Here is a 14,777-nt window from a genome sequence, read left to right as displayed (position 1 = left end):
GCGATGCTCTGCAGCCAAGGGGGCCTGGGTAAGGGTGGAGTGCCTTCCCTTGAAACAACCCCCCCAACCCACCATAAGAGATCAACAGTAACCCCACTCTCATGAAGACAGAGAAAAAGTGGCCAAACAGTGGTGGGATATATATCACTGAAACTGAGAGAATGGAGGGGCTGTCCAAACTGTGAGAGGTTTTTAACCTTTCCTACAATTGCCTTTTATTTGGAGTTTCTTCAGGGTGGCTCGTGATTACTGAGGTGAGAGCCAAGAGTGATTAACAAAGCTCTGGCCTAAAATCTGCTCACTTTTCCCTTTTTCTTTTTTATTCCAGCCTCTCCTCTCTTTCATCCCTCCCCCTCTATTATCTCAACCCTCCCAAAATCTCCTCTACCCTACTCCCCATCGCTTCCTCTCCCAACAGTATGACCTAAGCTTCGTTTGAATCTGGATCAGAATCACAGGCATCTAAGAAAAATAAACCCCATTGTTTCTGGAGTTTTCCACCGTTGGCTCAGTTTCCCAAAGGAGGACTCTCACACCGGACTACATTTATCCTCCGCTACGGCATTCCAAATCAGTGCTACATCTCTATACCTTACTATACTTAAGTGTAAGTGTTTTGTGTAGGCCTTTGTGGTTGTTAGATATGCCATTTCTTTGTTTAACAGGCTTTGCCTACGCAGGTCTTGGGGGGCCAGAGAATAAGAGTTTGATTTCTATGTCTGCAGCCCAGCAGGGGGGGGTTGTGGTAACACGACTGTTGCTGTGGCACCAAGAAGAGAAGCCAAACTTAACTCCTATAGTTTAGCCTATAGAAAAATCAGGGAACAGTGCCAGTTGAGTCCAGCCAAGGAACCGAGGCCAGCCATATAGACTGCAGCCAGCCTGGGACCACGACCTAATCACCAGCCAATCACTGAGCAGACTCACAGTCCTGCTGCCACCCGTGTCCCATTCATCTCAAAAGACTCCAAAAAAAAAAATGTTCTGGGAGATTAACCCTTGATGTAATCTGTTATTGACATTACACGGTTTGTATCAAATCTGCATCTTGTTACCAGTCCATAATGGCAGAATCACACATAAACATATAAACTCACACGCACACTGATTATCACCCATACTGGGCATTCTTGTGCCAGTGCCCATGTCGCTCTGTGCCGCTCTGCATTCCTCGACTGTGCCAACAGCATGTCAGGCGGCCACACTGCTTTAATGATGTCAGCAGTTAATCTGGCGTGTGAGTGACAGCGCTTGGGGAGGGAGGGTGGGGGGTACTAGAGGTAAACCCTGTGCGAGATTGACAGGGGGAGAGGTGGCTCCAGGTGACGAGCAGAGGGGTCATTGAAAGTAGGTGAATAAGACACAAGAGGCGCAGACACACACACACACACACACACTCGTCCTGTATATATCCATATATACAGGCACATCACAGTGTTAAGAGGATTACACTGTGTCCTGTGGGAAACAGAAGGGGCCATGGTTGTTTCTGGCATTCTGTAAGGGACTGATGATTATTAAAAAGATGTATGTCAAAGGTAAGACACACACAGTTGGGACACACAGGTGAGGCCCAACCCGAGCAGGTGACAGAGAGGTGAAGAGACTCCAGACAAGTGGTGGTTGGAATGTGACAGAAGAGCTGCAGTTCACAGACGCTGTTTGACTTTCTCTCTTTTAAAATTGCTCCTTGAATGCGGCTCACACATGATACTTTAAAAAGCACAATAGTTTGACTGGGCTTATAATAATTAGCGCGGCTGGAAGCACACATTTGAAACACAAACCTGTAAGCACCAGAACGTCAACGAGTTCACATTATTTAACAATTAGTGAGAAGAGGAAATGCACACAAACATTTTGTGTTGCTTCACTGCTAGTGGCAGCTTACTGCATGTCTACTGTTTTTCAGCATTGTTTTTTTAGCCAATATAAGAGCCAAAAAACCAAATCCACAAACAATGGAAGGGGAACCGTTTAAAAAATTTCCTGTCCATCTCCAGCGTTACTTGAAAAAAAAAAAAAAAATGTAAACTTGTGATCATGGAAATGTATATGTGTGATCAAATATGAGTGGTAGGTGCTTTTTGTTAAATCAAATCATTTAACCACACTGAAGTTATTTTTAACACTCCAGTCTAACTAAACAGCGTGATAGTTGAAGCTTTGATATCCCATAACATGAAGAGATCTTGGCGTAAGGTTGAAATGTTTTCTTGTTCCGCTGCTTTGTCTGCTGTTTTAGCTGCAAACATATACTCATAGATTCAAGGTGTGATTGCTGTTTGGTGTGTTGGTTTTCAATTGAGATACACATTTTCAAAAAGTAAAAAAATATATGTAAAAACACTTTAATCAGGCTGAAAGAAAAAAATGCAAAGTGGATCATCACTTCTGGTTCTTACCATAGGGGCTGCTACATCAAAGCCCTCCCTGTTTATGACCTCTTGAAGAGACTTCAGCAACGCCGAGTAGGACTCAAGCATGGTACTGAAAAGAGCACAGGACAGAGGAGAGAGTTGAGGGGACAACCAGAAAGAGAACACAAAGAAAGGGGTTACTTCAGATGTGTTAACTGTAATTAAAAGCATTTTTGATAAAACTGGGCCAAGCCTGTCACCGCAGTAGCTTAATCCTGTAGGACTGCAGTATGTTCCTCCTGACTGTGCTTTTCTGGAGCCACTGAGGCAGACAGATGATCCATATCAAGAGATCCAATTAATTTATTTGGTTGATTAAATTACAACATGACTGGTTCTCTGTCAGCTCCCCGAGGATCTGATTGTGCCGAGACAGACGGACAAACAGACAGATGAGACGTGCATATGCACAAACATACACACAACAAAGACGATAAGTGAGAAGGAGGGGGGGGGATTAATGGGCTGATATCTAAAATTACGAAGGAACAGCATTTTGGTGTTTAATCAGGGGTAAGATGTGCACTACCGACAAAGGGCGTACAGTACCATCAGAGCCACATTTAGAAACAGTCAGGGGAAGGATTACTGCTGAGCCCATCATGGACCTATAAGACAGACAATGTTAACCCCATGTTTTTACTAAGGTCCGTCAACTTAAGAACGCCCCACCATTGTAATGACCACTCTGCAGAGAGTCACAGTGGGCAGCTATGTCAGTTGTGAATTCGACCTGCAGGCTACAAAAGCTGATACACATAGATTGGTCACACGCCAATAGCCCTGCATAAAGAACAGTAATACACACTTATGTTGATTACACTTGCGCCAAGTACATCCATGTACTCTATTTCAGTTATTCAGCCCGACAATGGTGCCTCCTGACCCTGCTGGGGCTAATGATAGAGCTGGTTTGGTGAAAGAGGGACACCTACCCTCCTTGGCCTCTCTGCCCATGCCCCTGCTCTGAGGTAGGGGGCTGGGATGGTTTGACATGCAGTTAAGCAGGAGGTTGCCTCTGGTTGGCAGCCATTGTGTGGGATGGTATTGTGTTTTAGCTACCCCTACCGAGCACTCCTCATTCAGGTACCAAAAAGGTCTAGGTGCTTAGCTACAGGGGCTGGTGCGCCGGCTAATTAGGATCATACACAGGGACGCTTCTTTATCTCAGTGTTTCTCTTTCAGCAAGAAAAGAAAGGAGGAGAGAAGGGGGATGCTTGGTCTTAAACAACAGGATCTGTATCACCTAGAGAGCAATTTGTGCCAATTATGCCTTCAAGTGAAACGGAGCAATTTAACAGCTAGGGTATCAACATGGGGCTGTGGACACGTGCAAGGGGGAGTAGCCTGCTTAGGAGTTTGTGTGGAACATGTGCGTCTGTAATATGCCGTGTGTGTGTGTGTGTGTGTGTGTGTGTGTGTGTGTGTGTGTGTGTGTGTGTGTGTGTGTGTGTGTGTGTGTGTGTGTGTGTGTGTGTGTGTGTGTGTGTGTCAGTATTGGGGCGGTGCTGGGGGCACAATGGTGTGGTGCAGGTGTAGTTTCCTGCTGTCACAATGTCTGTAAGAAGCCATTCAGACACAAACAGGACCATCATGTCACTCCTACTCACTACACTGCAACACAGGGCTTCAGACATCAACGGAGAAGATATTTTGTTATTTTATTTTTGTCCCAATCAATAGAAATGTTTAAGTTCTGACCTGATATTTAGTAAAAATAGAGTATCACTTCACTTAATGGTCCACTCTCGAAAATGTATACTTTAAACTGAATATCCATAACATGTAATGTGTTTGCTTGGGTGCGCTGTTAAACAGTCTCTGTTTGCTGAAATAAAGGAAGAGGGATTTTATAAAGCCTCCTCCACATCCTCTGTGCTCCAGATTGCTGTATTTACCCAGTGTGTGTGAGTGAGGCTTCGTGTGCCCTTGTGTGTTCAACAGCACTCTCTAAGTAAAGAGCCCGTATGACCTCTGAACCTTAAATACACTCAACGGGAGAAATCAAACAGACGCTGAGCAAACAAGACCCTTATTTGAATAGACATACACAACCTTTCCAAGAGGGTGAATGTCTTAAGCCAAAGGCAAACTACTTAGAAGAGAGGATGGACCAAGCAGGTGTTTAACTGATGTCTTTCCGCTGTATGTGTGAAAAAACGTATATTTTAAGTATTTATTTATTTTTTAAAACAAAATAATATTTTGTTCAAACAAGAAATAAGGATAGTATTAATAATGTGTATGATTAGATTTCACCTTAATTGATTAAAATGTTCATTAATTTAAGCAATTCAAATCTCAGTAACAGACTGCACTGTGCTGTACATTTTTAGGTCTAAAACAATGTATGGAGCAACTACCACAGACATTTGTTAATAATATAAGTAATATTTCCATCAGAAATACACAAAAACTGGCTCCAGCTTTATAACATTATTGTTTTTGTTTTATTTACAATTTAATAAATGGAGAAAATTGAAAGTATTTTGCCTTATGGAGTGTTCCTCAGACAACACAAACTGGAATATAAAATAGTAATATATTAATATTGGTTTTTAATATTATATTGTTTCTCCTATTATAATATTTTTTCGAACTATTTCTGACATTATATAGAAAAAACAGTGAAACAATACATTCTGAAAAACGAATTGATAAGGAAAACAATCTTTAATTGCATTAGTTGCAGTCCGCCAGTTTAATATATTATTATAAATGTCTAAAACAAAGGGCTCTTCATGATACTGGGGATAAATCTGGAGTTTTTGCCTCTCAGGTTGACTTTTCTCAAAGACACATGCTGCTTGCAGGGATTATAAAGTATACACTCTTTAAAACACGTTGGTCTGTTTGCATTGTTGGTTTACCTGTATTCTGTGAACGATGCCATGTTTGTTTACCAGAGTTCTGTTGAATATGTCTTATTTGTGCGTCTGTGTTTTGTGGATGATGTCGTGTTTGTGTGCCTGTGTTATGCAGACGGTGTCTCATTGGTTTCAATGCGTTCTGTGGATGATGTCTTGTCGTTTTACCTGTGCGGGGGTGATGACTGGGTAGGATGTTCTGGAAGGTAGAAGCGGTGGCACTTGGCTGCCTGGCGAATTTCTGGCTCCATCGTTTTGGAAACGTCATAGTAGTGCCCGAACCGGGATGAAGAGGCCAAGGCAGTCTGAGGAGGTCAACAAGTCAAAATCATGTCAAGGCGTAAGGAGACTTAAGAATTTTAATTTAAGAGCATTTTAATATGTTTTCATTCATCCCCGTCTGACGCTACTGCTTGTTTCTAACAAAAACTAATCTGCATTTAACTACTATCAGATGACAATAAAAGCAGTCTATTAAATAATTATCTCACTTGTCTTTTAATACTTTAAATGAGTGTGCTTCACGATACTATGGTAATGCAATTGAATTGTTTATGGGTCATTCCTCAACTTTCCATAAGCAGAGAAGTTAAATAACCACTACGACCACGGTCTTAATCATTTCTTCACATAAATGTCCACTTCTGGCTGTGAAAGCAAACGTGTCAGGGACGCAGGGGAAGGCGGATGTTTTCCTGCAGCTGAAAGAGAGAGTTTTAGCTCTTCTCTCAGAGTGAAACCAGGGATTCCATTGTTAGAGGGGCCCTTAATCTACTCCTAATCTGGATTAGGGCCCCCGGTGTGTCCCTCTCCTGGCGGGACGAGGGGGTCAGCAGGGCAGGGGGGTCAGGGGCTCATCTTCTCTTTGTGAACCAGGCAACCCGCTTAGCGTTCCATCCCCGCCCTGGCGGCCTCACCTTTGATCTGATGTCTTCATCGGGAGAGCGACACAGTGGGCTATGCCAGGAGAGGTGTGTGTAAGGGGAAAGTAAGCGTTGACTCTGGGGGTGAATTTGGGATGCAAATCCTCTGGTGGGGCTTACTAGTGGTTTGTAAAGACGATTTTACAGAGGAAGGGGGAGAGGTGAGGAAAGGACACAGATATAAAGAAGTTTCCAGGGGGAGAGAAAGAGGGAGAGGATCCCCAGGGATACACTGTGTGCTGTTAATCCACATAGCGATATGGATTATAGACTGAAGGGGGGAGACTGCAGAGAAGTAGAAGGGGAGGGTCACCTCTCCTCAAAGCGGAAGAAAGAGTGTAGGACTGCCGACCCTAGCAGGGGGAGAGGCAGGGATTTGGGGGAAGACAGAGGCGCAGGTCTGGGTCATGGGGTTGAGCGAGCAGACATGTCAATGCACAGGCTGCAAAGTACTCTTGTTTCCCAGGCTAAGCAGGGGTGCAGGCGTGTGTGTATGTGTGTCTATGTGAGTTGGGGACCAGTGAAAAGCCTACCTATTGCCAGCTAAGTGTGAGTAATCTGGTCCAGCTCTGAAAGGAGAGGCTGAGGCCTCATTCACTCCACAAAGGAGTTTAGAAGCTGATGGATTTAGTGGTAGAGACAATTGCCAAACCACTAAGACCAGAGAGCCAGCGCTGTTCTTTCTCATATAATCATTAACAAAAACAACTTTAGGAAGTTTATTAAAAATAGCATAATTACAAGTTACCTATTTTCTAATATATATTCCATTATAAAAACAGACAACGTACAGTTAACTGTCATGTGATCACCTGATTACCTGTACTTTCGGGAGATTCTGATAGCGCCAGGCGATCTTCATGGCGTCCAAACCGTCTGGAGGTTCACACGACAGCCTGGGCTGCTCGGCTGGTTTGTGCATAGCAACATCGTCCAGGATGGGGGCCGGGAGTTCCTGCACCAGGTGATACAATTAATATAAAAAGTGTAATCTTGTTGATTGTGAATGGTCGGGAGATATGGTCATAAAATCACATGACATCAAAGACCATCACTGAGTCTTTTCTGTTGGTGCATAATGTACATGCACTTTAGTCTAAGCTTTTGAAAGTAGCCATGACTCTAATATAAAACAAAAAGACAATACGTTTCTTTAATTGTGTTGAAGCAATTTGTAAAACCCAGATATAACGGAAAGATTTTTCTTATAGAATACTGATTTATTGGCTATGTGTGGGGGTGTCTGATATATTAGTTGAAGCAAGAAAGCGTGGGTGTGAACCTGTTCTCAAATGTTCTGCTTTAACTCAATGATTTCCAATAAGCTTGTTTTTTGTGTGCATGTTAACGTAATGCATAAAGTACAACCTCAGCATCTGAAGATTAGCATACTGTGAATGTAGCTGTGAAAACACTAAATGATGTGATATATCCCCTTTGGGAGTCCCCTCTCTTAATAAGCCTTTGATATGTAAAGAGAGGGTGAGGCTGTGACCCCTCCCACTATCAATCAGTGGGAGAGAGGCCCTCCTCCTGTATGCTGGGTGGCAGTCAGCTTCTGGGGCGACGTTCCTCTTCACAGAATGATGCATCGGGAAACATTTCAACAATGTCACAACCATGCCACCCTCGACCTCTCAGATACCCCCGCTGACCCTGACACATCTTGGGGAAAGCTGTGCGCCTATAATGTCTTTTAAATCATGGTCTGGCCAGCAGGAACCAGGATGAATACTGTACAGCAGGAATTGATTAATATATTGTGACAACAACATAATACAAGCAGACAGAACATACCAACCAACTCTGATGACGAAAAGGTAAACAAAAGTTTACAAAAAATGTATAATTGGGATGATGTTATAGAAGACATATTGAGGCCATGCTTGTTGTTTCTTGGTGGATGGTTCGTCAAATCTTGCAGCTTTAAAATAAATCACACTTTGAGGTATAAATAATGTCCTTCCTGAAAGCTTAAGGAAAAGACGACACCTCTCATACCTGTAAGATGTCATCTGGGTTATCCTGAGCCGCCGCTACATAAAGTTCATGCCGACACACGACTCCTTCTGCCAGGAAGTATTTTAGGATCATACGAGAGTAGCTATCATATCGGTCTTCCTCTAATAAAAGAAACAAAAGACAACAACAATACAAATTCAGGGTGAGTGGGAAAACTCAAACAAACACACATTCAATGTCAGACTTCTAACACTGCCAACAAAGCCTAACTACATGATTCAGTGATAAACTAGGTAGAACATCTTCCCTATGAGAAAAATATATCACTCTCAAAACTATCATTGGATTTGTCTCATTCTGAACATTCATTCAGACACCACAGATCCGGAAGTTTATGACCACGTCATAATCGCTAACCCTAATTGATATAAGGACCACACTTCGAGCTATCTTCTGAAGGGAAGAGAGGAAGTGGGAATCGACATGGCACAGAAACATGGGTGTTATTGTGTGACCTGACTATCAGAGTGGAGCTGACATCTTTAATGCTCTTGTTAAGGTCTTCACAGTATTCCTGTCCACTTTCACCTATCATAACCCAACACGCAGCAGAGGTGAGGGGGAGACACCTGTCTTAAGCATTCACCTGACACCTCCCCCTGGACACAAAGGTACCCCAGTTAGGAGGGAAACTGACAAGAGGAGGCAGAAGCAGGATGAGATATTTCCTATCTTCAAAATGCTTTGCGACATCTGGTTCAGTCGAATCTTTCTGCTTTTTGTGTGAACTCTGATTGCAATGGCAACCTTTCATTATGTTTTGGCAAACACTTACATCAGGTGTGTTTATTATCATGAAAGTAGGTTAGAAAAGACAAGTTACCCAATATACTTTTAAACACAGTTGGAAAGAGTAAATATCATCTTGTAGAGCTGACCTTACAGGCTCATATAGAGGAGTGCTTATTAAAGCATTAAATGGACAGAAAAGCGATTCTGAAAATGAACATACTTTCCCGAAGGTATCCTTTTCTCGGTGCACACAAAGTGGCCACCCGGTCATTCGACAAGCCAAACTCAGAAAAAATGCGTGCATCATCACCATGAACCCCCCTACTAACAGGGCACATAACTCTACCCAGCATGCTGCTGCTGCTGCTTCCTGTCACAATCGTCATTTTGTAAAGATTTCATAGCCCTTTCCGCACAATGACAAACAGTGGGCACAAGGACAAAGGCAGCACTGACAGTTTAAGGTAATGGGCATACAGCTGACAGCTTGGGAATGACATCCTGATGTGTCATCCTTAAACATCCGGAGAATTCCCCCCTCCCACGTTCCCGGTCTATGTCCTCACCTACGGACTTAGGATGGCACAGGAAATTCCAGGGCTCTTCAATTTGTTGTCGGTGGGGCTCCCTGTTCTCTTATTGATGGGTTTCTAGGTCAGCAGGCCTTTGTGGCTTTCAGCAGGCCCCACAAAGACTCCCAGATGGGCCCTCTCAAGATGGGGCCTATTGTGAATGTGTTTCTATGGGAGCCTTACAAATGGAACCTCCAGGAGTCATTAGGCTGTTGAGGCGGGGGGTAAGGGAGGGGGCGGGAGGTGGCGGGGTATACAAGCAACAGGGGGTGGGGGACGGTCATATCTTTGAGGTAGATCAGTCACTCTGGACAGTCATGGGATGATTTTTTTCTTCTTTTTTTTGGCAGATTCTGACGATGGTTTGGATGAGGGGGGAAACGCCTCGGCTTCATTTGCCTTCAAACAGGCGAGAGTCCTGAATCATATCTGCTGAAGCCGCAGGGGGAGGAGACAAAATATCTAGGTCAGGGTGATTTCCCCCTTGTATGAATCTTCGGTCTATGTCATTTCTATTGAGAAGCCGAACGCCTCATTTAGGCCACACGGCAGGTAAATGCAATTTAGACAATTAATAAAGAAAGCCCTAAATCTTTAAAGTAATTAAAACAACGCACTACTACAAAACTGTCTTAAATACCAATCAGCAGCATCTCTTGAGACCGATTAACTGTATATTTGTGACACATTTCAAGCTTCAACATGTGAAATTTGTTTGTCTTTGTCGGAACATTGTTGCTTATTATCTTGTATCTATTCTTGTTTTGTTTTTGTAATTGCTTTTACAAACATGTTATTGTATTGCATGTACAGTATTTGTGCTTTAAATGTCTTCAGTTGTCTTAGTATCTTTTCTGATTGTGTTTATGCTTTGTTATGGTTTCTTTATAGCTTACCTTTGTATAAGTGTTAGTAATTATGACAAAGTAGGTAACATTCACTGCACCTTACTCATTTTCACTGCATCTCATGTTATTATATAAATATGTATTCTACTTTCTAACCAGTTCTATTTATTTTGTCAGTGTAATAATTATGATGAACTACTTTCAAACTATTTGTCAGAGTTTTCTACAAAAATATGCCCGAAACTAAGATTAATTCATATTCAAAGGACACTTCACAGCTTTGAAACATTTAAACACAAAACAAATAGGCCACATTTAAAAGTAATTATTATGGATGGGTTAATGGAAAAACACATTAACTTAAACTAATGGAATGGAAGCGTACATGGTCAACATAATAAGAAGCTTTGTTCCTTCTATTACAAAAACACCAGATGAGAGATCTTCAGACAGCGGCCATACTGAGCGGATCCCCCTCGAGTTGACAAATCGGGAAGGACAGTTCAAGACACTTCAAGGGCCGACAACAACCAGCCTGATAATTTTATGTCCGTGTCTCACAAACAGGCCATCACAGCTAAAGGGGCAGACTGTAGGAGACGACTGCCTGAAACAGAAACAAACACACACTCCAAACTACCCCCCACCCCATCACACCCATTCAAAAAACACAACAACACAGACAGCATACTGTACACACACACACACACACACACACACACACACACACACACACACACACACACACACACACACACACACACACACACACACACACACACACACACACACACACACACACACACACACACACACACACACACACACACACACACACACACACACACACACACACACACACACACACACACACACACAGCACTTTCAGAGACACAAACACAAGAGAGCTCACACACGCATTTCACCTTTACTGTGTCTCTCATTACCAGATGAAACCAACCGTGCATTGATTCCCAAAATGGAAGGGAAGAACGCATTAGTGTATAATCACTGACTCCTGCATCGATTGGGGGGGTGAATTAAAGGGCAAAGCAATATCATCAGTTGGTATAGGCCTTTGCTACACACAAATTACAGCTTCAAGGGAAAACAAGAATACCTTAACCTTACTGTCTGCCAGTGCATATAGCCTAGCCTATGATGAATGATAATAATAATAATAATACAGTGGAAGACATTTATGTGTCTAGAAAACCCACTTGCTTTGAATGTACTTCCGAAAACTTCTACATAACATCTGCAGATGAGCATATCAATTAAGGATCACAGTGTGCGTGTGAACACCTGGGATTCTAGCTAGAGACCTTCAGGTTATTACAATATTTACCACTCTGATAGACAGTGACACACTAACCACAAAGAGCCTGAGAACAGACAGGCAGTATCATTAGCTGTGGCATGCTAAAAAGTGCTATTGAATTCTGTTTTGATGTTTGGCTTCACATGAATATAACATATTTATAATTATGGGTGTAATTTATCTACACAGGTTCTTTATTGAGAGAGTTGCTAAAAAGCTGAAGGCTATAATGCTTCAGAAAAAGAATAGCACTCCTCTGGGATTGAGTATTAAATAGAGTAGATAATGGATGATTCTAAACACCAATGCACTTACGTCGTCCTCTACCAAGGTATCTTTATTTACTGTAACAGTAATTCATTTCAAATTCGTTTTTCATTGTTTGGTTGAGAGCAACAAAAAGGACATGGCTTTAGGTATTAAAATGTTCACCTAAGGACTATGATAATCATTAAAAACATTCAACTTATTCATGAAGCCTCCAGACAAAAAAATGCTTGATAACGTTCAGGAAAAGACTACTGTGTACCATGGAGTCCCATACACTCAAAGGCTGTGTTAGATAGCCTAGAAACAACCTGCTACAAAATAGAGCAGAGCCCATTGCCAGAAAAAAAACCTTCTAAACAACATGCACAGCTACGTAAAGAGCATAGAGAAAAAAAATAACACTTTGAAGCAAACAAATTGTACAGTGAAATCTAGCAACACCCCCCTTAGCTGTGATATTCACAACATACCAGGGCCTGTGTGACCTATTGCTTGATTAAGAAAGTCCTCATTCCATTAATTAGGACCTTTAAATTATTGTTCAATTTCTCACACGGGCTCACCTATGAGAAGTACTGTTCCAACTGCTAACCCGCCACCTGTAAAAAGAAAGGAAATTGTATTTTTAATTATATCAGTCACATATTACAGGCACTGGATCAATGTGAGCCGCCCTTTGGCTAACTGCTGCTTCCTTCACTCTCCCCTCATGTCTCCACAGCTGTGGATTTATCTTTATAAGAAAAGAGCCATTTTTCACAGCAGGCATTTTGACTTGTCATAGTAGGAAAAGCACAGATGTTTATAATAACAGTAATAAAGGCTGTGTTATATTCAAGTGTCCAATTAAGCTGTGACAATGAGCATGACAACAGGACCTTGAAACTGAAGCAGATAAAAAGAATGTGGCCATCATTAATTGTGTTATTCTTTTAATGTTTATTTTATTATCTTTTCTTTTTAATGACTGTTTTTAAATGCCTTTGTCTGAATGTCTTTCATTTTTGTAAAGCACCTTGAATTGCCTTGTGTTGAAAGGTGCTATATAAATAAACTTGCCTTGCCTTATTTACACTTATGCCTCTCCTACTGTGACATGTCAAAAGGCCTACTGTGGAAATGGCCAATTGGAGAAGTGAGCATCTGAAGAGACAGCTGACATTTGGCTTTCACACCGTTATGGCAAGAGTTGTGTTAGCTACGTTAAAAAACGAGGACCTTTAATAAACTAAGAGCATTTCAGGACAGTCCTTGATCACCTTATAGGCTTAAAACAATTCATCCACAGGAAACGTTTTCTAGTTTTAATTAACCCACATTGCTAATTGGTCCTGCTTGATATTGTACAGGCTGGTAATATCAAAACTAAAATGGCCTCAAAAGGTTAAGGCTAAGAGTAAAAAGAGAGTTAGCTGTTGAGATGCACATTTTGCATCATGTTGTATAAAATAACTATAGCATTGATCAAATAAAATGCTATTTATGTCAACAACAACAACAACAACAACAACAACAACAACAACAACAACAAATAGGCAGGTCACAATGATTCTATTAATGCATTGTTACATTTCTGTCAGAAATCCTAACATAAGTTATACAAAATGCACAAGAAGAGAATAGTTTCCCTTTTCAGATATGATGACACGAAATTCTAAATATTTCATTAAAATGTCCTGACTAACAATTACCTTAACTTGCAAGATTTATTTATTTTATAGAACGGGGAACAACGCCATAAAAAGTTAGGAGACTTGTGATGTATTGCTTTAAATATGGCTACATATATATAGAGAGAGAGAGAGATTATACCCATCCAGGCTTCAAGATTAAAAACCAAATGAGGATGAGGATAGGAATAGTTTTTGTGTACCTTATTTAAAGATCACATACTTTTAAGCAGTGATGTTCCTCTTAAAATAGTAGCATCCTATTGTTGGTACACTGTTTAATTTATACAGATAAACTCCTCCTAATCACACTTAGGCATTGTGACTTGTTGATCACTCTGCTAATGTGGGTTTGGTTTTTATATATAGGGTTGTAGTTGTGCGTTGAGATTTAATAGGGATAATACCGTTTGTTGGGTCTTTTAGAGCTTCTGCATTTTTGGCATCAGCATATGGAAAAATACATTTTACAATGTGGTAAATGTGGTAAATGTAGCACTGCCACAGTTTAAAAAGTGCTCTGTTACAAGAAACAATCCTGTCTTTTAAGTCGTATTTAGGATCTAAACATAGTCAACAAATACAATTTAAAATTATGTAGAATTCAATGAAATACCCTTACATTCAATTTAACACAAATATTATAGTGGTTTGTGAACAGGCTCCAACTAAATGTGCCTTAAATATACATAGTATCTACAATGCTAAAATTGCATTTCACTGAATTCTGGACAGGTTATAAGGCCCTGACAGTGACAAAACTCCATATTCTGTGTGAATCATGCATTCCCCTTTTGATAAAGTAATACGACTATCTTTTAGCAGGCTGAACTTCAGGGTTTAGCTAACGTTACATAGAGAAGCACAGTTAACGTTATCCTTTGTAGATAGCGCAAATGCTAACATCAGACTGACCGAGCAGATAGTCGAGTGATGTGACACCGGTGGAGACTAAGAGCTGTCCATTTTGAACCGAGGGTCTGGTACCAGGTATGGAGATTAACTTGCTTCTTGTTTTCTTCTGAAAACTCGTATTATTGAACGGTGATCGTTCAGCTGAGGGTTTACCCACACTGCTCACGGGGGCAGCCATACTGTTTATAACGTGGTGACGCCTGTTAATGTTTTGGAA

At 41.3% G+C, this 14,777-nt stretch overlaps 1 protein-coding gene across 1 annotated transcript in view; it reads right to left on the bottom strand.

The window, feature by feature from the left end:
- elp4 (elongator acetyltransferase complex subunit 4) overlaps positions 1-14,765 on the bottom strand; it is a 52,001-nt gene extending 37,236 nt beyond the window's left edge. Inside the window, exons 1-6 of the mRNA XM_079665145.1 lie at positions 14,561-14,765; positions 12,539-12,574; positions 8,212-8,333; positions 7,031-7,165; positions 5,456-5,592; positions 2,406-2,490 (exon numbers count right to left, since the gene is read on the bottom strand). Coding sequence (XP_079521271.1) covers positions 2,406-2,490; positions 5,456-5,592; positions 7,031-7,165; positions 8,212-8,333; positions 12,539-12,574; positions 14,561-14,738 — 693 coding nt within the window. The 5' untranslated portion in view covers positions 14,739-14,765. The remainder of the gene's footprint in view (positions 1-2,405; positions 2,491-5,455; positions 5,593-7,030; positions 7,166-8,211; positions 8,334-12,538; positions 12,575-14,560) is intronic.
- Between the last annotated feature and the right edge of the window lie 12 nt (positions 14,766-14,777).

This window comes from Notothenia rossii (assembly GCF_949606895.1).
Source record: "Notothenia rossii genome assembly, chromosome: 2".
Classification (NCBI taxonomy): Eukaryota; Metazoa; Chordata; class Actinopteri; order Perciformes; family Nototheniidae; genus Notothenia; species Notothenia rossii.
Note: the sequence above shows the minus strand (reverse complement) of the source record. Positions and strands in the feature narration are given on the sequence as shown.